This window comes from Synchiropus splendidus, chromosome 18 (assembly GCF_027744825.2).
Source record: "Synchiropus splendidus isolate RoL2022-P1 chromosome 18, RoL_Sspl_1.0, whole genome shotgun sequence".
In the NCBI taxonomy this organism is placed as follows: Eukaryota; Metazoa; Chordata; class Actinopteri; order Syngnathiformes; family Callionymidae; genus Synchiropus; species Synchiropus splendidus.
The window spans coordinates 3,644,512-3,663,418 of record NC_071351.1 but is presented as its reverse complement, the minus strand read 5'-3'; the positions used below and the strand labels follow the sequence as shown (position 1 = coordinate 3,663,418).

The 18,907-nt window shown below is 55.3% G+C and overlaps 4 protein-coding genes across 6 annotated transcripts; 3 read left to right on the top strand and 1 right to left on the bottom strand.

The window, feature by feature from the left end:
* The first annotated feature begins 77 nt into the window (after positions 1-77).
* Positions 78-2,238, top strand: LOC128749582 (XK-related protein 7-like). The gene is made up of 3 exons (XM_053849317.1): positions 78-559; positions 748-944; positions 1,016-2,238. The coding sequence occupies exons 1-3, from the start codon at positions 78-80 to the stop codon at positions 1,948-1,950; spliced, it is 1,614 nt and encodes a 537-aa protein (XP_053705292.1). The 3' UTR covers positions 1,951-2,238.
* Positions 2,239-2,554: 316 nt separating this feature from the next.
* LOC128749581 (CDK5 and ABL1 enzyme substrate 2-like) lies at positions 2,555-5,327 on the top strand. Of its 3 annotated transcripts, XM_053849314.1 has the most exons (9): positions 2,561-3,333; positions 3,401-3,493; positions 3,687-3,764; positions 3,868-3,961; positions 4,024-4,174; positions 4,232-4,329; positions 4,389-4,495; positions 4,562-4,766; positions 4,839-5,327. In XM_053849314.1, the coding sequence occupies exons 1-9, from the start codon at positions 2,690-2,692 to the stop codon at positions 4,977-4,979; spliced, it is 1,611 nt and encodes a 536-aa protein (XP_053705289.1). In that variant the 5' UTR covers positions 2,561-2,689; the 3' UTR covers positions 4,980-5,327. The 3 variants fall into 3 exon arrangements, with proteins under 3 accessions (XP_053705288.1, XP_053705289.1, XP_053705290.1); XM_053849313.1 differs by having other exon boundaries at positions 2,555-3,333; positions 4,024-4,329; XM_053849315.1 differs by lacking the exon at positions 3,687-3,764.
* A 568-nt stretch (positions 5,328-5,895) lies between these two features.
* LOC128749931 (uncharacterized) lies at positions 5,896-10,471 on the top strand. The gene is made up of 9 exons (XM_053849953.1): positions 5,896-6,436; positions 6,965-7,189; positions 7,255-7,413; positions 8,129-8,197; positions 8,263-9,060; positions 9,119-9,214; positions 9,286-9,600; positions 9,667-10,152; positions 10,214-10,471. The coding sequence occupies exons 1-9, from the start codon at positions 5,957-5,959 to the stop codon at positions 10,331-10,333; spliced, it is 2,748 nt and encodes a 915-aa protein (XP_053705928.1). The 5' UTR covers positions 5,896-5,956; the 3' UTR covers positions 10,334-10,471.
* A 103-nt stretch (positions 10,472-10,574) lies between these two features.
* LOC128749555 (uncharacterized) lies at positions 10,575-17,864 on the bottom strand. The gene is made up of 24 exons (XM_053849276.1): positions 17,470-17,864; positions 16,599-16,727; positions 16,377-16,522; positions 16,156-16,315; positions 14,379-16,096; positions 14,157-14,319; positions 14,036-14,079; positions 13,903-13,953; positions 13,685-13,834; positions 13,515-13,622; positions 13,320-13,449; positions 13,144-13,263; positions 13,036-13,077; positions 12,897-12,976; positions 12,726-12,838; positions 12,480-12,663; positions 12,291-12,375; positions 12,079-12,224; positions 11,922-12,012; positions 11,701-11,849; positions 11,549-11,634; positions 11,419-11,488; positions 11,232-11,350; positions 10,575-11,162 (listed from the first exon to the last, which is right to left on the bottom strand). Exons 2-24 carry the CDS (start codon positions 16,717-16,719, stop codon positions 11,018-11,020), a joined length of 4,221 nt encoding a protein of 1,406 aa, XP_053705251.1. The 5' UTR covers positions 16,720-16,727; positions 17,470-17,864; the 3' UTR covers positions 10,575-11,017.
* Positions 17,865-18,907: the final 1,043 nt, after the last annotated feature.

The window sequence follows — 18,907 nt, the reverse complement described above, 5'->3', positions numbered from 1 at the left end:
CCCGTACACCCCTCCCCCGCACTCTCTCCCCCGGCCGACACCTCCCCCTCCGCCCTCCCATCCCTCCATCAACAAACATGGCTGCTAAATCTGACGGAACCTCAGTGTCTCTCCGGAACCAGGGCCCCCGAGAGTGTCCACCCAGACCCGAAGCCTTCCGCTACTCGGTCGCGGACTGCTGCTGGACGCTGTGCTCCCTGCTGGTCTTCTTCTGGGACGCGGCCTCGGACCTGTGGCTGTCGGCGGACTACTTCCTGCGACAGCAGTACCGGTGGTTCGCGCTCACCCTGGTATTTGCGGTGATCCCGTCGGCGGTGGTCCAGAACGTCAGCTTCCAATGGTTCATCTGCGACCTTTCGCTGGAGAGCGGCAGCGCGGCGGCGGCAGCTGTGGCCGCGGCGGAGCACGGCGACTTCAGCACCAAGGAGAGCGGAGAGCGGGGCGCGGCCCCGGAGCTGACCGGGCCGGTCGCCCGCGGAGGCGGGCGCCGCTGCTGCAGGCTCTTCATGTGGCTCTTTCTGGGTCTCGTCCACTTGTTCCAGCTGTCGCAGGTCTGGAGGTAGGACAGCGGATCGCATTGTTTGACATTAGCATCCACCCCCCCCCACCTCTCCGGACCCCTGCAGCGCCCCCTGACCTGATTCTGGGATGAACCCTCCACTGTGTGTGCGTGTGTGTGTGCCCGTCTGGATGCAGCGAAGCAGCGTGTCTGCGTCCGTGAGTTCATCTGACGCTGTGTCTCCTCAGGTTCATCCACATCCTGTACCTCGGGGCGCAGAGCTGCTGTTGCCGGGACCCGCCTCAGCGCCACTATTGGAGGACCATGTTCCAGACCGCTGACGTTCACCTGCTGCGTCTGCTGGAGTCCTTCCTGAAAAGTGCCCCCCAGCTGGTGCTGCAGCTGACCATCATGGTGCAGAGCCAGCAGGTGTTGCCTCTGCAGGGTGAGTGATCGCCCACAGGCTGGACTCCGAGCAAGTGGGCCAAGACTCACTTCTCTCTCGGGTCTCCTCAGGTCTGTCGGCCTCAGCGTCTCTGCTCTCGCTCTCCTGGACACTGTCCTCCTATCAGAAGTTCCTGCGGGACTCCAGAGAGGACAAGCAGCCGCTCACCTACCACGCCGTCCTGGTGCACATCCTGTGGCACGTCTTCTCCGTCGGAGCTCGAGCGCTTGCCTTCGCCCTGTTTGCCTCCGTTTTCCACCTTCAGTTCTGCATCTTCCTCATGGCCCACTGGTGCGTCATGACCTTCTGGATCGTCCAGGGTGAGACGGACTTCTGCACCTCTAAGTGGAAGGAGGTGATTTACGACATGCTGGTGGGCGTCATCTACGTCTTCTGCTGGTTCAGCGTACGCGAGGGTCCGACTCGCTTCAGGATGCTGGTCTACAACGTCACCGTCTTCGCTGAGAATGTGGCACTCACCGTGGTGTGGTATCAGTACCAGGGACAATGGACCACGGAGTTCCTGGCGGTGACGGCTGTGTGCGCGGTGGCCAGCAGCTATGCCCTGGGGACCTTCTTCATGTTTGTCTACTACTGCTTGTTGCACCCCGACGGGCCGGCGTCCACGTGGGAGAAGGAGCCGGTGGTAACATCCCCGGTGTCCAGTCTGGCCCCGGACCTGCTGAGCAGCCCCCCGAGAACCTTACAAAGGACTAAGGGTTCAGAGAGGGAAACGGGGCGGGCTCTGGACGGGGACGTCTTTCAGGTTCGTCCGACTCGTGGGACCCGAACTCGGGTGGCTCCCCTCTCTCCAAAGACAGAGGGGCCCGTCATCAGAATAGACCTGCCGAGGAAGAAGTACCCCGCCTTAGACGCCCACTATATGGACCGGCGACTGCGTAAGACCATCCTGGTGCTGGAGAGCGCTGCCCCGGTGACGCCGCAGATCCAGTATCGCTGTCTGACCACGCCCACCGAGGTCATGGAGTTTGAGACGACCGTGTGACCTTCAAACTCTGGGAGCACTGCAACACCTGGACTTCAGTGACTGAAGGAAGCCCTCAGAGAATCAGGAGGAGATGAAGGGGCGTGGCCTTCAGAAAGGAAGAGCAGGCGGGGTCTTCATGGTCAAGTGACATTTACAACCAGGAGGAATCAGCCATCAGTTGATGAATTAAAACCTGTGTGTGTGTGCGTGTGTGTGAGACAGCCAGAGATGGTTTCCATGGTGACTATATGGTGCTGAGTGGTCATGTGACCAAAGTGTCAAACAAAAAGCCTTAAAAATGATCCAATAAAGAGATGACAAATCGACACAGCGCTCTCATCTCCTCGACCCTCCGGACATGTTTTGTGTGACGCATGAAAGTCTCATGTCAGTCTGCTACTTTCAGGTCAAATACTTAGAGACCATTTAACTCTCAGATCTCTGATTCTCTGTCCACTCCAATTGTGCACTCCCTTTCCAGTATATTTTTCACATTGCAAATTGAGGTGAAAAAAATAATTTGTGTCATTTATCTTTGATTTTGTCAATGGATTAACGCCCAATTCATAGTTCCCCTTCATCTAAAATGTCCAACAATATTACATGTAAAAAAAATAAGAAAATGTTTGTATTAAATTTTCAGTTAGCATCTGTATTTTGCTTGTAGTGATGGATATTATCCATATATTCTAATTTAAGTTCTATTTTTCTCATCTAAAATTGACAACGATCAAGGAAGATCCCGTCCATTCCACCAATGACTGGTGGCCTTTTTGACACAGCCAATCGCTTTGCAGCGCTTATGCATTTACTCGAATTTATCGTAGTCTCTCCGCCAATGGTTGCTGAGTGGGCGGGGCCAGAAGGGCAGCTTCCTTGTTGTGTCCGGCTAAACAAACCAGTGAGCGAGAGCAGAATGGCGGCCGCCGTCTGCGGTCCTCAATCCGCCGGCAAACCGGGCAAATCAGCTCGGGAGCACCGGCGCAAGACGAAGGATTCCCGTCGGCGCCAAGCGGCACTTCTGTTCCTCAACAACATTTCTCTCGACGGGCGTCCTTCGTGTCCGCTTGCGGGAGGAACAAGCGAACCTTCAGCCGGCGAGGAGCTGAGACACCGAGACTGCTCGGCCGTCGCGGCGCCGCCTCCGGAAAGAGAAGTCCCGGTGAAGGAGTCGGACGGTGGCCCTTCGTCCAGTTGCCCTCGAGTGACGAGTCCCCCCAGGCCTTCCTTGGTCATGACCCCGGGAGCGGCGGCGTTGAGCAACGAGGTATTTTTAGAAGGAGGCGCTGTGGCGGAACTCCCCGACACCCCGGTGTCTCCGCTGGCCGTCAGACACCAATCCTGCTCCCGCATCCGCTCCACTCCGGGACCTGCCCTCAGCCCGCTGGACTTGCGGCCAAGGTGAGTCCTGAACCAGCAGGTTAGTGGTGGCGAAATGCCCCTCATTTCCCGCGTCCTTTCTCTGCAGGACGAGGAACTTGTCGGGGTCACCGGGACCCCGGGTTCCGAAGAAGGTCCACTTCATCAAGAGCATGAGACAGTATGACACTCGCGGCTGCAGGTAACCGTCTGGCCTGACTCCCGCTGACAGAGTGAGAGCAGCATCAGCACCGTCATCTTCATGTTGCCATACCAGTGTCCATCCAGCCATCCCGGCAGATAACCGACTCGCATAACTTGGGCCGACTGTGGTGCATGACTGATGACCTCTCGTCATCTGGTCACGTGACGCGAGGTTGACTGTGTTTCTGCAGGATTCTGCTGATTTGCTCCCGACGTTCTGTTTACGCTGCATTCTCAGTGGTGCCATACGGAGGCGCTGTTCAGTTCAGGTATCATCTCCACCCTCCATCCGCACCCTGTTTGTCCTAACAGCCGCCGCCGTCACGCCCCAGAGCGCCCTCCTGTCACCTGACCCTCGTGGCTCTGTTTCAGCGATCACAAGTCGGAGCTGCGGCGCCTGTCATCTGTGGTCACGGTCGACTTGCTGCCGTCACTGGAGGGGGTGGAGCTCAGCCCTTACGGCAAAGTAGGCAGTCCTCCGAGACGCTGGTCATGTGATCATTTTTCTAAGTCCCCTGTGGTCCTCAGACGGTGTCGTACGCACAGTTCCTGTTCCCCACCAACGCTCTGACCAGACTGAAGACGGAGAGCCTCACCTCTCAGACCTTGCCCTCCCGTTTCCGTGGCAACGTGCAGAAGACGCGTTTGAATGCTGCAAGCACAGCGACGTCTGACTCGAGTAGGTGTGTACCTCCCGCATGCTGCCGTTCATCCACTCAGGCCTGTGCTGTGGCAGGTGTGGACGAGGGCGCTGACTACGACCCCGACCTGCTGAGTGACCCCCAGTGGCCCTGTGGACGACACAAGAGGGTCCTGGTCTTTCCCTCCTACCTGGTAACTCGCCCTGTTCTTGACTGTGTTGTTGAGCCGCTGACCGCCTTTTGGCTCTGCAGACGACGGTGGTGGAGTACGTGAAACCTTCAGACCTGAAGAAGCACATGAATGAGACCTTCAGGGAGAAGTTCCCTCACATCCAGCTGACGCTCAGTAAGATCCGCAGGTGAGAGAAGGGAGTGCTGCAAGGGCTTGTGTGGCTCGAGCTGGCTGACATGTGACCCGCCCGCAGCCTAAAGAGGGAGATGCGTTCCGTGTGCGAGGAGTGCAGCCTGCAGCCCGTCACCATAGCGATGGCTTTTGTCTACTTTGAGAAGCTGGTGCTGCAGGGTCGGCTCAACAAGCAGAACAGGAAGTTGGTGGCTGCGACCTGCGTCTTGCTCGCCGCCAAGATCAGCAGCGACTTGCGGAAGCCTGAAGTCAAACAGCTGATAGATGTGAGTTCAACCCGGGAGAATGAGAAGCATTGTGGGCTGTTGAATAACGTGTCCGTGTCCCCACTGGAGCAGAAGCTGGAGGAGTGTTTCCGGATTAACCGTCGGGAGCTGATACCGCTGGAGTTCCCGGTGCTGGTGGCGCTGGAGATGGGCCTGTATCTGCCCGACAGCAAAGTCATGCCACACTACCGGCGGCTGGTGCAGCAGGGTTAGGCCACGCCCCCCACCCCCATGTTTGCCGTCCTGTGCGCGTGGTGACGCTGCTCTATGTTAGAGATCCTCCCTGGGCACATTCCTGTGCTTTGATTTTGTCAGACGTTGAACATTTCACTGTGCACTGTGACTGAGGAACACAGACGCTGAATGATTTCTGTTATTTATGGCTGTCCACCTGTCGTGTTTGTGACGATGCAGTTTCAATTCTCACTGTGAAAGTTTGCTCATTTCTCAGGTATTTATTTCTTTGTGAACCCAAAGACACATGGTTTCGTTTTTATTGTGCAAAAGTGCCTGACGTTGATCGAGTTTCAGTCATTGTGAATGTGATTAAAATGTTTTTCACCAAAGCAAATCAGACTTGATTTTATATATCTATATTAATTCGAAAAGCAACACAATATACATGAAGCGCAGTTCACCGGTGAAATCCCCAATAAAACGTTCAAGCGCAATAATAACGCAGTGGAGGACGCGCTGTTGTCCACCAGCGGGCGCCCCGCGTCAGCCTTATAAGTCAGAAATAGCGGAAAGTCTTGAGCCGGCATTATGACGTCAAACGAACCGGAGTGACACTGGTGTGAACAACTGACATCTGATTATTGATCCTTTAATGAGTTAATCCAAGATTATCGGGTGAAAGTGTTGATTGACAGCGGCCGTAATCCGGAAGTTTAGGTTCCACAATAAAAGCTCAGTGAGCGCTTCTTTTGATAAATGTGTGCTTCGTTTGTGTTGCTTTATCATCGAATCTGAAGATATTAGCAGTGTTTTTTTTTCCAGTTTCACATAGAGTCTTATATTTATCATTTTAATTTGGCATCTTGTCTTTGTACGGCATTTATTTTGAAATCAAAGTCGGAAGTTGTTGACAACGTTACTTTAAATCACTCATCACTTAGTGGGAGGTGGTGAAAGTTGGCCATGAGCGTCTGGACTCGGACCCGCTTTTCGACCTCTCAACTGACGTGAAGATGAACAGAGAAGAGAGGAGCCGGAAGAAGACCGGGAGCCTGCAGAGGAGGCGCAGAGAGCCGCTCCGGAGTCCACCTCCACCGGCCCGGGAGGAGGACCGGAGAGGCTCGGGTAGGCGTCCGGGACAAGTGTCCTCTGGTCGGGAGCCCGGGACTCAGAGGAAGCTGTCAGACTCCAGCAACGCTTCGGAGGATCTGAGCAAAGACTCGGGATGTGTGTCCGCGGGGAAGCTGTCCGCCTCGGACAGCAGCTCGGAGATCTCGGACTGCACCTCCGAGAGCAACAAGCGGGACTCCCCCTGCAGCGACCTCGGCCCCGGCTCAGGGAGAGAGGCGTCGGGGGAGGGAGCCGGTCTGCTGCCTGGATGTCCGTCACTCACCAATTCCTCTGGTCCGTTCGTGGAGCTGATGACCGCGGGGGACACCGAGGAGCTCCTGCGAGAGCTGGAGGAGCTCAGGTCCGAGAACGAGTACCTGAAGGTGAGTGGTGGTTTTGTTCGCAATTGAGGGGAGCCGTCAAAGCAGATGAGCTCAGAGAGAAGTTGGTCAGCAGGCAGCATGAGGAGGGAAGTCATCTGAGCCGGACTCAGTGTAGAGCAGTGTGGAGTCACATGGAGGCCTGGAAACCACAGGACAGATCCAGGAGTAGATTGTTCAGTGTGCTTTTAGGAAACAAATATTTAGGAAACGAATATTTTGTGCAACTTTAAAACCAGAGTTTGTTTGTGAACCTTTAATAGCGACACTTGTAGGGACCTTTTGCCGGACCCCACGGCAGTTTGAGGGTTAAAACTAACCTGTGTGTGTGTGTAGAACATGAGACCACGTGACAGCACGTCTTAGAGCAGATTTAACCTCAGCTGTCTCTGTAAGATTTGACCTCCCAGAAAGGGACCAGATGATTCAGTGGACAAGCGTGTGGCTGACTAAATGCAAACGTGCTTATAAGTACACAACACCATGAAACAAGTGTGATGTGAACTATGGAAAGCACATGCTGGTGTCCAGGACGAGGTGGAGGAGCTCCGCTGTGAGATCTTGGAGATGAGGGACGTCTTCCAGGAGGATGAGCTCTTCCAGCTGCAGGAGCTGCGGCTGCAGCTGGAGCACTCCAACAAGACCTGCCGCATCCTGCAGTACCGGCTGCGCCAGGCGGAGCGCCGCAGCGTGCGCGGGCCCCAGAGCAGCCCGGCTGACGGGGAGGTGGTCCGGACCCTGGAGCACGACGTCAAGGTGAGGAGGGCTCCGGCGCGACTGTCTCGCTTGAAGAACCCGAGGGCTCAGTGTGTGTTCTTCAGGTGGCCCGCAGCGTCTCTCTTCGCCTCTTCCAAGACCTGGAGTCTCTCCGCTCCAAGAGCACCCAGGTGGAGCAGGAGAACCAGGAACTGCGTGAGAGGACACAACAGCTGGAGGTGACCTGCCAGGTCCTGCAGGGGGAGGCGGAGCGGGCCAGAGAGGTGGGTTACCATGGCCTTCTCTCACGTCATCTGAGTGAAAAGCTATGGGAGGGCCGTGTTGGGGCCTCTGTGGTCCACAGGGCAGACCCAGGACCCAAGCTCTGGTTCTGTGGAGCACGGTTCGGCCGTGCTGCCTTCAGTGACCGTCAGGAACATTCAACCTCTCCGAGCTGAAATTCTGTCGGGGTTTAAAAATGAAAATAAAGAATGTCGGCGGAATTCCTGGCGCCGCCAGACCCTCCCAGTCACACGTCCAGCTGTCCCTTCCTCAGGATCATTTGACACGAAAGCGGGTTCAAGGCCGCGGGCTCCAGGGTCCCAGTCAGAGGAATGTCCCAGCTGTCTGCGTGTCGCTCGGGAGCGGCGGATCGGTTGGATCAGCAAGAGTTCTGGCATCCGATCCGGCGACACACTGACCCACAAACGCCGTGATGGCTGTTGTCTACGGCTGCCATGGCAACGCTCCTTCCACACGTGTCCGCGGTAATCCAGGATCAGTCTGGACCAGCTGCTTTCTGATCCAAATCCATTTAGACTCTAATCCAGAAACTAAAAACCTGGATCCACATGTAGAAGATTCGAACCAGAACCAGAACTTCACTTCCTTCATGGCCCCTAAGCTTGGACCGTCTCTTCTGGCTACACTGGTTCTGGCTTCACATGAGAGTCGGTCTAAACTGATGCAGCTGAAGTGAGTCAGAAGCTCTGTTTTCAGATACTGAAGAAGAGGGGCTTCAGGCAGTCGGGGGCTCAGTCCGAGCGGAGGCTTTCCCAACATCTGGAGGTTTGTTTTCTTCACCACCGTTTCGCCATCCTCGTCCTCTTCACCCCTGCCATGTCTCTCTGCAGGACGACAGCTCGGATCTCCACTGCCAGCTGCACTTCGCCAGAGAGGAACTGTCCCTGATGTGCAAGAAGCTGGCGAGGCTGGTGCCGGAGAGCGAGGCGATGCGCGGACAGCTCGAGCGCTACCACGGCGCCTATGGGGACATAGACGCCCCCGTGTCGCCGCAGGGGAAGAAGAGCTCGCGGCGCTCCAGAGAGGCGGAGCTTAAGACTCACCTGAGGCTGGTGGAGGAGGAGGCGGTGCTGCTCAGCCGCCGAATTGTTGAGCTGGAGGTGGAGAACCGCGAATTGAGGTCAGAGGTCAACGCCGTGCAGGCAGAACGGAAACCTGATGACGGAAGAGGAAGTGAGCAGGAGCAGTCGGTGAGCCTGACCACCAGGGAAGGTCCGGTCGGTGGGGAACAAGACCCGTCTGATTGTAACCATGGCAACCCGGCAGTGAGCTGTCACATGACTGCCGCGGACTACCAGCAGCTCGCTGCCCTCAGGGATCACGCCTGCATCCTGACTTCAGCCCTTCAGTTGCTGAGGGCACCAGCAGGGGGCGCGGACGAGGCGCTGGAGCTCCTGCTGGTGCTGCTGCAGGAACTCAATCAGAGGGTGGAGGCCCTGATGGGCGGGGCTAGTGTTACAGCTGAGAGAGACCCAGAGGATGGAAAAACTCTTCAACTACCGGAGGTGATGAAGAACCTGAAGCACACAAAAAAGCCAGAGCTGAATTGCAGCGACCCGAAGATGCAAGTGTCCCTGCGGGTCCTGTGGATCCTGCATCAGTGGACCAGCTCACAGAGAGATGTGAAGGTAGTGATGCCCCTGTCCCTCTGGAGGAACTGGAACATGATGGAGGTCTGTGTTTCAGGGTCGGGAAAGAAGCAGTTTGCTCCTGCAGGAGCTGCTGGACACCTTTGGAGCTGAGGTGCGAGACAAGAAGACAAGTGGCGCCGGCATATACGAGGTGAGTGAGGCAGGTGCAGGACCTCCTCTCCAACACACGATCATGATCACCTCCGTCTGCATGGGCTTCAGGTCAGGGAGCTGGGCGGAACCACAGGTTCGAGAGGAGCCCGCTGTTGTGGTGCACCAAAGAAGAACTGGCTCTACGTGAGTCGGGAAGCCGCTTGTGTGGACCGGGAAGATCTGGTCAAGACCTGGGACCATCCTGTGATGCCGCTCAGTTTCCCTGACCTCCAGCGTGACCTCAGCCAGAGGAGCCACACCGCCCCAGAACGATCTGCGGTGCGGATCTACTTCAGCCCGCCCTCTGCCCGCCGTGTCCGGGCAGCACAGAGGAACCTTGGTGTTGGATCCTCTCCGGCGGGTCCAGACTCACACCTGACTGTGGTAGGTGGTGATTCCTGTTGTCACTTCAGCACATGCTTTTATTTCCTTCTCTCTGGGCGTCTGTAGGGAACCCGCTCCGGTGTGAGTCTTCCGGGTCAGCACCACCCGGGCCTGGATTCCAAGCCTCTCATGGTGAGTGTGGGTCTGCAGACGGAGGGGTCCCCACTGAGAGCCGCTTCCTGTCGAGCTTTGGGATCTCCCCGTCCGCACGCATCTTCAGACAGACCGCGGAGCCGACCCGACCGCTCCAGAAGTTCCAGTCAGAACTCAGTGGCAGGCCTGTCCCCCAGAGCCTCCAACACCCACCAGGCCCCTGCACAACGCTACGCTTTGGTGACGGAGTTTCTGAGGCGGGTCAGCGGGCGTGCTGAGACCCAGAAGGCCAGAAGTGACCCCAAGGCCTCAGGCCAGGTCCAACCAAGACCGCCGTGTGCTGCGAGCCTTCACCGAAGTGACAGCATGAGTCGGAAGAAGGGCTTCATGAGGCCCAGAGAAGAACCGGGCCGCACTGCCAGGACACGCCAGGACCAGAAGAGCCAAACAACCACCACGGTAAACTGGTGCGACCGCTTGAGTCCTGATGGCACTGACTGAACAGAGGGTTTTGTGACAGGGTGAACTCCATGACTGCAGCACCAGTGCTTCCAGACGCTCTGCCCCTCTCTCCCTTTGCTTCACGGACAAACGCCACAGAGCCACGGCAGTCGTGGGCGCCTCCTCAGACCACCGTTGAGCCGTGCCCGTGGTGCTGAGAGGGGCCAGGAGCGTGAGTAAATGATTCCACCAGGGGCGCCAAAAGCCACGGTTCAAATGTAAACAGACATGGTTTGATAAAAATACACAAAAACTTCCAAAATATGAAATATTTAAAATAAACACGTTCATTATCTTGATGTTCTGACGTCTGTGATTCCTCTTAAAAACGACCCATTAGATCACGTTGGTTCAGTTTTTATTTGAAAAAACAGCCCAGAACAAGTAGTTAGCACCAACTTTGCCCAGTGTTCCACAGCGGGTCCACACTGGCGACGCACCCTGTCACAGTGGAAGAGACGCAATGTCCAGCCTCATTTCATGAACAGTGCTGTCACTTTGGGTTCTGAGGAAACAGCTTTCAGGACAAATGGGACGCGGCCCACTCCTAAATTGTCTTTAGCACCATTAGTAACAAAGCCTGACATTTAAAATACACCGCTCAATGTCAAGTGATAAAACGAGTAAAAAGTTCACAGACTGGATTATAGAATAAAACAGCAGTGACCCCAGCAGCACCAGCCAGTCTGCACACACAGGAAGACAGAAACATAAATAAGAGGATAAAAATGGCATCTGAGGTAGATTGTGGATCGATTGGTTGCAAATGTAAAAGGCCTTTCCTGTTTCCTGACTTGCTCCTGATCTGCTGATGATGTCATCACTAGGACTGACACTGGTAGTAGTCTTTGAGGGGGGCGAAGAGATGCCGGATCACGGGGACGCTCCAGGACCGACCCAGGACCTTCTGCCTCTGCGCCCGCCCCATGTTGTTGACGTCGGTGTAGTGCTTGGGGAAGCCGAAGACCCTGAGGGACACACAGCCCACCCTGTTAGTGGGCAGCGCTCACTTCCTGCGAGGCGGTCATGTGACTCACTGCTCCATCTCCGTGCACCACAGGTAGTCCTCCCGACCGTTCATGCTCACTGGCAGCGGACCCGTCTTCCCCTGCCGGATGGAGTTGGACTTAGTGGTGATGGTCCGCACTTTGTCGAACTGTGTGGAGACCGGAAGCGTGAGTGGCGGCGTCACTGTGCGCGGTCACATGATCAGAGCTCTGGTACCTTAGCAACCCGTCCGACCTCCAGACAGTCCTGGAGAATGACCTTATCGTCCAGCGAGGATGCCACGGGCCTGAGAGCAAACGCGTGTTAGCGAGGACGGGCGCAGGCTTCTGGCTGGAGAGTCCAGTACCTGTTCATCCCGGGCAGGTTCCCCCAGAAGTAGCGAGCTCTGTGCGCCGGACTGACCTTGATGGCGTCGATCAAAATGGGGTTGCACTGAAAGACACGGCACATTGTGTGACCCAGGCTGCCCAGCCTCCCTGACCACGGCATCATCCGCACCTCCAGGAAGCGGCAGATGTCTGCCTTGTCGTTGGCAGACATGAAAACCACGTTTTCAAACAACCAGAAGAAGGGCCGCTCTTCTTCCTCCTTGGGTTTCAGCAAGGTCAAGATCCTGTAGAACTCGAAGAAGAGGCGGCCGGTTCCTTCTGCAGGACGACAGGAGGTGGGGTTTGTGCCGGGTATGACATCATCATGTATGCATGTGGATGTTTGCTCACCGAAGAGGCCTTTCCTCAGCGGGTTGACCATGGACAGATCATTGCAAGGACTTCCTCCGATCAGCAGGTCGAAGGGTCCCCACTCCGCCAGCTGTGACAGACAGACGCTCACTAACACGGCCCGCCTCCCGCGGCCAACTTCCCGCCCGGGACTCACGTGCTTCCTGGTGATGGTGCGGACGTCGTTGACGTACTGGATCCTGCCCTCGTGCTTGATCATCCCCACTGCGATGGAGTCCTCGCAGATCTCCGACGCGATGTAGCGCTCGATGTTGAAGCCCAGATCTTTGAGGACCAGGTACCCTGTCGGGAGCCCGAGAGCAGTCAGCTGCCTGCGACATCAGCGGCAGGTGGCGCTGCGTCACTCACCCGTGGCGATGCCGTCGAACAGAGACAGCACTCTGAGCGGCCGGCGCTGGTGGGCAGGGATGCAGGGGTACAGTCGGTGAGGCTCCTGGGAGACAGGCGGTCGGATGGGATCAGAGGAGACCATGTTCAAAGCCTTCTCTTGGAGTGTCACTGAATTATGAAGCGGCCGAGAGTGAAGCCTGGACTCACAAACTGGAAGGCGCTGTCGTTGGCGAAGAAGTCCTGCACTCGGACGCTCCAGTCGGGCCTCAGCCGCAGCTCTTGCTGACACTGCGAGGGTTTGCAGATGAAACAGTGCCACGGGTCCTGCTGCTTGATCAGGTCAAAGGTCCCCGGTTGCACCAGAATATCCAGACAGTCCTTACAGAAACACCTGAGGGAGACCAGCCGTCAGTGAGGACCCCTCCCCCCAGTCTGGGCAGCGTGGTGGTCTACCTGCAGCAGCTGGGGTTGTCACACAGAACCACCTCCATCCCAGCACAGCAGATGGTGCAGTAGGACTGGTAACCGTCCTCATCGTAGCGGAACAAGGTCTCGGTGAAGTTCTCCTGAAGGCAGAGCTGGGTCAGTAGGTGCCGCAGAGGAGCAGTGCTGCAGGAATCTCACCTTGCACTTGAGACAGAGGCCACCCTGGAAGATGGGGTGTGGAGACACCACGTCGGTGGAGCCGCACGGCAAACACAGCTCTGGATCAACAGGAGCAGGTGATGAGACTGGCCCAACCCACCCGGAGCAAGCAACTTACTTTCAATCTTCAGACCGTCCTTCAGCTTCTTTCTGATCAGTTCTGCAGTGGACGGAGAGCCAGTGAAGAGGCAGCTCTGAAGAACACCGCTGGAGTGTGCGCACTCACCTCGGCAGTAGCGGGAGCCGGCGGACAAGCTCTTGCTTTTCAAGGCGTACTTCCTCTTGGCAGGAGGCTGATAGTCGGACAGAGACGAGTCCTCCGAGTCAGCTTGGGACGAAGAATCTCCTGAAAGGCAACGGAGTGAGAAAAGGGATGGTCGTGGGACACACAAGAGGTGATACCTGGAGGTGAGAACCCCGCAGGTCCCTTCGGCAGGAAGCCATGCAAGGCCCAGTCCACCATCAGCCTCATCTCCTGGGCTCGATCTCCTCCAGCTTCAGAGAAAGATTTACCAGCACGTTCTCCTGCCAACTGGGCGCACACATCGCCATGGTTACTGCCTCAGTACGCGTGGTCAGGTCACAGCCAGGTCTTACCTCCAGGATCTGATACATGGCGTCTTTGTAGATGGGCAGGCTGGCAAAGGAGTTCTTACAGAAGCACTGGCGGAAGTTCCTGAAGTGGAGGAGCTTCTCCGTGTAGATCTGGACCACCAAGAACGCAGGTAACTACCCACACACACACACACACACACACACGCTCCTACCTCTGAGAACATCCCGTCTCCAAACCACTCCACCCTCCTGATCCCTGCTGGTGATGAGTTGGTCTTCCAGGGCATCACCAATCCAGGCCACCAGGAGAAGCCTTTCAGTTTTCCCCAGACCAGCTCCCCGACCCCAAAGCCCCGCCCATCCTGCACACAGAGATCACGTCCAGGGCTCACGCACTTCTGGCCCACGTTGGGAGCGGTTTCTAGCTCACCTGGTAGGCTTCCTTCCTGGAGCAGCTACGGGTGGGTCGACCTCGTGGAGCCTGCCAGACAGGAGGGCCATAAGTACAGTCAGGTGCCGGTGAGGTGGGTCCGGATCATAATGAAAACTGAACTGTCTCTCACCACTTCCCAGCAGACTTTCAACCCCTCAATCTCGCTCAGAGACTCTGTACGGACAAACAGAATCGGGGTCAGCGAGCCATGTGCTTCACAAGTGCCAATCATGATGCCGAATGTTTAGTACCGTCCAGTCGGTTGAGAACAACTTCACACGGAAAGAAACCCTGCGGGCAGCGCGGTCCTGAAGGCAAACCAGCCCGGGAGTCACTCCACGTGGTGTTGCTGACTCTGACGCTCACCGGCGCCTCAGGACCAGAGGAGTCTGTGGTGCTGGGCTGCTGGAGAGCCTGAGACGAAGATCTCACAAACACATCAAAGAGAGGAGTTTTGAGCTTGTCGCACTTACCTGGGTAAAAACCAGTGAGGTATCAGGGGGTGGACATGGAAGACACAGAAGCGTGAGAACCAGCCTCCTGAAGAGAGACTTGGATGTGGTTTCTTTCAAGATGGACGCCCAGTGACTCCCCAGTGAGACTGACGCGTGACCGTTCTTCCTCTCCTCTGCCTGAGGCTCATCTTTCCTGACTTCTTCAAAGTCTCTGGCGAGCTGGAGGGCTTCCTTTGGGGAGCAGCAGACCCCCACTTTTGTCCCGAGCTCTCGCACTGTAGCAACGGTCACTGTTCGCCATGACATGGGGTCCAGAAGGTCGCCAATGCTTTTGAGGAGTCCTGCGCTCACAGGCAGCTCTTCAGAGATCTTTGAAGTGGTGGCGATGTAGAAGGACAGCGCCCTCTCCTGGAGCAGAGGCAACAGCTCAGACGATTTGGATTTCTCCAGGAAGTCCTCCACTGCCTTGCCACACACACTCAGTGGAGAATCCGTGAGGTGGAACTGGTTGTTCTGGAGGATCTGGACGTTGTTCTCGTCCAGGAAGCGGGTAGCTGCGCTCTGATGAAGGAAGCGAGAGGCAAAGGTGCTCAGCAGGTCACTGATGCCTCTGTAGATGAGCGGCAGCTCTACATCGGCTGCTGCCTCAGTGCTGTCCTGGAGTCTGTGCAAGGGCTTGAGGGCCTGCTCCAGGAAGATGAACGTGGCTTGTATTTCAGGATTCTGGAGCTGTGAGCGGATGTGCTGAACCTTCTCAGAGTCTTCACAGGTCCTGAAGGACTGCAGGAGGTCCCCCCACACTGCCAGGATTCTGGACAACAGCAGGTGGATACTAAGTCCAGAGAATTCCTTACTGAGGAACTTGGAGTCGAAGACAGACTGGAGAGGCAGGATCTGGTGTGAGGTAGAGAGGTGATGTGCATGGAGGTCGTCGATCAGCTGACGGACAGGAGCAGAAAGCACCTGGACTCCTGCGTCACACGCTGCGTCAGCGAGTCCACGGAGGTGACCGGGCACCACGATGTTGGGGTTGATCCCCCACAGGTGGGAACAGACCTCCTGTGCAGCCTGCTTCTCGTCAGACAGGTGAAGAGCCACAAGGTCGTCAGTGGACAGGTGGAACTTTTCCAGGACTGCCACCACGGCAGCCCCACTTGTCGGAGACTCAACGGCATCCAGAAAGCGGACACACTGCCGGGACTTTTGCAAGTCCAAAAATCCAACTAGAATCACGGCAACTTCCAGGTCTGAGTCCAGTTTCTGGCCGTCGTACAGGTACAGGCAGTAGGGGTTGCGTTCGCCCATCGATGTGACGAACTCGTGCTGATAGTTGTGAGGAGGTGAGGAGTGTTTCTTGATAAACTCCACACCCAAATGGCTGCAGGTCTTGCTCCTGCCCACCGGCTCCGAAGCATCCTCCTCTGGCTCCTCTTGCTCTGCCATGCCACGACTCAACGTCTCTGGCGTCGCTGCACTGCCTCGGCGCAGGCTCGGCTGGTGCACTTGGGCTTTTGGCGAATCAAGTTTCTTGCTATGGCTTTTACAGTCCTGGTGCCGTTTCAGGTCCACAACTCCGTTCATGGCTGTCTTGAGGTTCTTGTGGCAAACCCGGCAGAAGGAGTACTGTTTCCCGAGAGGACTCTGCTCCACCCAGCTGAACTCCTCCTCCCAGCGCTGGTTGTACAACTTCTTTCCGGACCCGTTCAAATCAGGCTCCGAATCCATTCCCGGACTTCCTGTTGGAACAACAAACTTTAGAACCAAGAACAGCAGAGAAGTGCTCGGAGCACCTTACTGTTCTCCAGGACCAGTGGGACGATGTCTTGCTTGTTTCGAGCTTTCACAGCATCATAGGCCTCGTCTGACTCGTTCGCCATGTAGAAAGCTTGGAACCAGCGAAGAGTCTCCAGGTTGCTGCGGAGCTCTCCCTTGATGAGCTTGGGCACTGGAAACGTCTGAGGTTCAGAGGGTCAGAGTCAGAACAGCTGCGACACGTCAGAATGGGAGTGAAACCACCTTGGGGATGTTGAAGTTGCTCAGGGAGTCCTGCAGGATGGAGAAGTTGTGTGTGCAGTCTTCTTCGCTCTGAGCAGCAAACCTGACTTGGGTCAAGTCCACTGAACCTGGTATGACACTGTCCAAAATCTGACACTGCACCGCCCCTGTGGGACCAAACTTGAGTTAGACAACTTGGAAGAGAATAGCCATTACTCGGCCAGACGATAATGTCAGCCGTACCTGAACCAAACTGTCTCACGTCCATGAATTTGGTCTGAAGGAGCTTGTTGACCCAGGCCACCAGCTGGAAGCGACTAGACCTGAGAGGGGTGGAGTCTGGGGTCACCAGCTGACTGGCCATCTTGTACTCTGAGCAGAAAAGAGCAGCTTTATCATCATGTCATCATAATACGCTGCAAACCTATTATGCTGGTCCATCATTGCAGTGAGAACTCGGTTTGTAATGACTGTGTGTATAGAACTGGATCCTCAGCCTGGAGTGAATGACTGTCAGAAAGCGTGACTCTTGGGGCGCAGACCCCACGACTGAGGCCAGAAGCCGCCTCTCTCGACCAAACCTACCCCCCAGTGTTTGACCACTGCCTGAGCTCCAGCCTGAACGACTCCTCCTACTTCCCCATATACAATGAAGTCCGGGAACTCTCGCGTTGACTATATTTTGCCGCCAATGTCTCGAGCACAGAACTTTAAAGACAAACTTTTGATTGGGTGGTCGAGCGAAACTGAGCGCACACGGACATGAAGCGCCGGTGCGTGGCGAGGTGCAACACAACACGCACACGCGTCGGCCAACGCACAAGGAAAAGCCGACTTTTAATAGTGGACTATGCTTCTATGTTGAACACTGCCGACACGCGATTCAGAAATAAAACAGCGTGACAAGATAGTAGCGTGTTAAGACACGCGTTCCCATCGTCACGTTAACACCCGAACCCCCTTTTCTCGTCTTTGTTTCCACAGGTTTGAGTCATACAACTGAAATGTCTACCAAAAGCAACCTCGGCTAAATTCAGCCAATGTAAGTAGGAAATGACAGGGATTGCATGTGTGTTTCCCTGGGTAGAAAGAGTGTGAGCACAGGTTGCCTTACCGTGGCCGGTCCTCGTACAGTGAAGACGAGTCCCGACTTCCCCCGAGTCCCACTAAACCCGACCCGATAGTAGTGACGTCCTCGCCGGCCGGGAGTGAGCCATTGGTGGAGCGACGCAAGGGGCTGTCCCACCGCGGAACTGCCGGCAAACAAAGACAAACGGAGGCCCCTAAATCCCCAGTAACCCCTCCTTGGTTGGTGAAAAACAGCTATTATGAAACCATTTATCCAAATTAAATTGTATTTTGTTCAGAAGACGAAGCACTGGTTCGGTCATAACACGGATTATGGCCGAATGTTTGCTCACTGTTTCGCATTGAAGCGATGTGAACCAAATTTTAGTGCTTAATAAACCGCCTAAATGGGTTATATATCGTGACCGTACAGCGAGAAACATTATTATCTGCAATAAACGCGATCTACAACATGGCGTGCTGCTAATATTAGCCTCACGGCTAACAACTGGGACGTCACCTCCGAACAATAACAACATACAAACGTGAAAACTCAACCTGGAATCGATTTAGATTTAGACGTGTATCCGCCCGTGCTATCGTGGTGGAGCGTACATAACGATTTATCGAGTTCATGTTCGGACTTGCTTTGCCGTAATTACATGTATACAACACGACAGGTTGAACGTGTCGATAGGCCGCAGCGCTAGCCGTAATGGCGGCCATTAGCGCAGCGACGGCCTTCGTATCATTTTCGGTTCAATGGTGAAAATGCGTTTTTGTTCAACGGCATTACGTATATAGTTAACGTCTCTAGCTATGACGGGGGCGACAGAGGGGAAGAATTTTAGGGGTCAGATTCTGAACCAGGAAATGAAAGTGAAACGCTGTAATTACCCAATAATACAATACCAATAATACTTTTTTCTTTTTTTTTGTCATATCTTTCTTAAATATATACAATTTGAATCTAATCTGCATGTCAACAATAGCGAGACAAATTCAGTTTGCCTCATCACTTTTCAATGTCTGTCAGGTGTTTCGAAAACCTAAATCAGGATGAAGCTTTATTTATATAGCACCTTTAGAAATGCTTTGCATACAAAGCTTAGAGAGCCTGAACGTGAATGTGTCAACACACATTCACGTTCGCTGAGACCACATGAATGTGGTCTCAGCGAAATGGAAGTTTGTCCGACAGCGGAGTTTGGTCCCAGACTCAAGGAGCCCTGGCAGAAAAGGCTCCTTTAGGTTTAGGTCTTGACTTGTAGGGACCACAAGCAAGGATCTGAGGGTCCTGGCTGCCTGGCAGGGGGTCAGGCCAAGACGGGCATGGTCTTCTGCGTGTGCACCTGAAGCAAAGCCTTTTCTCAAGTGTCTTGGCTGTCCAAGCTTCTGTATTTCCCTATTTTAGTTTGAGTTCATGGCTGTCACTTCAGAAATCTTACTCCAGTCTTATTCAAAAACACACCCGTTACATACAT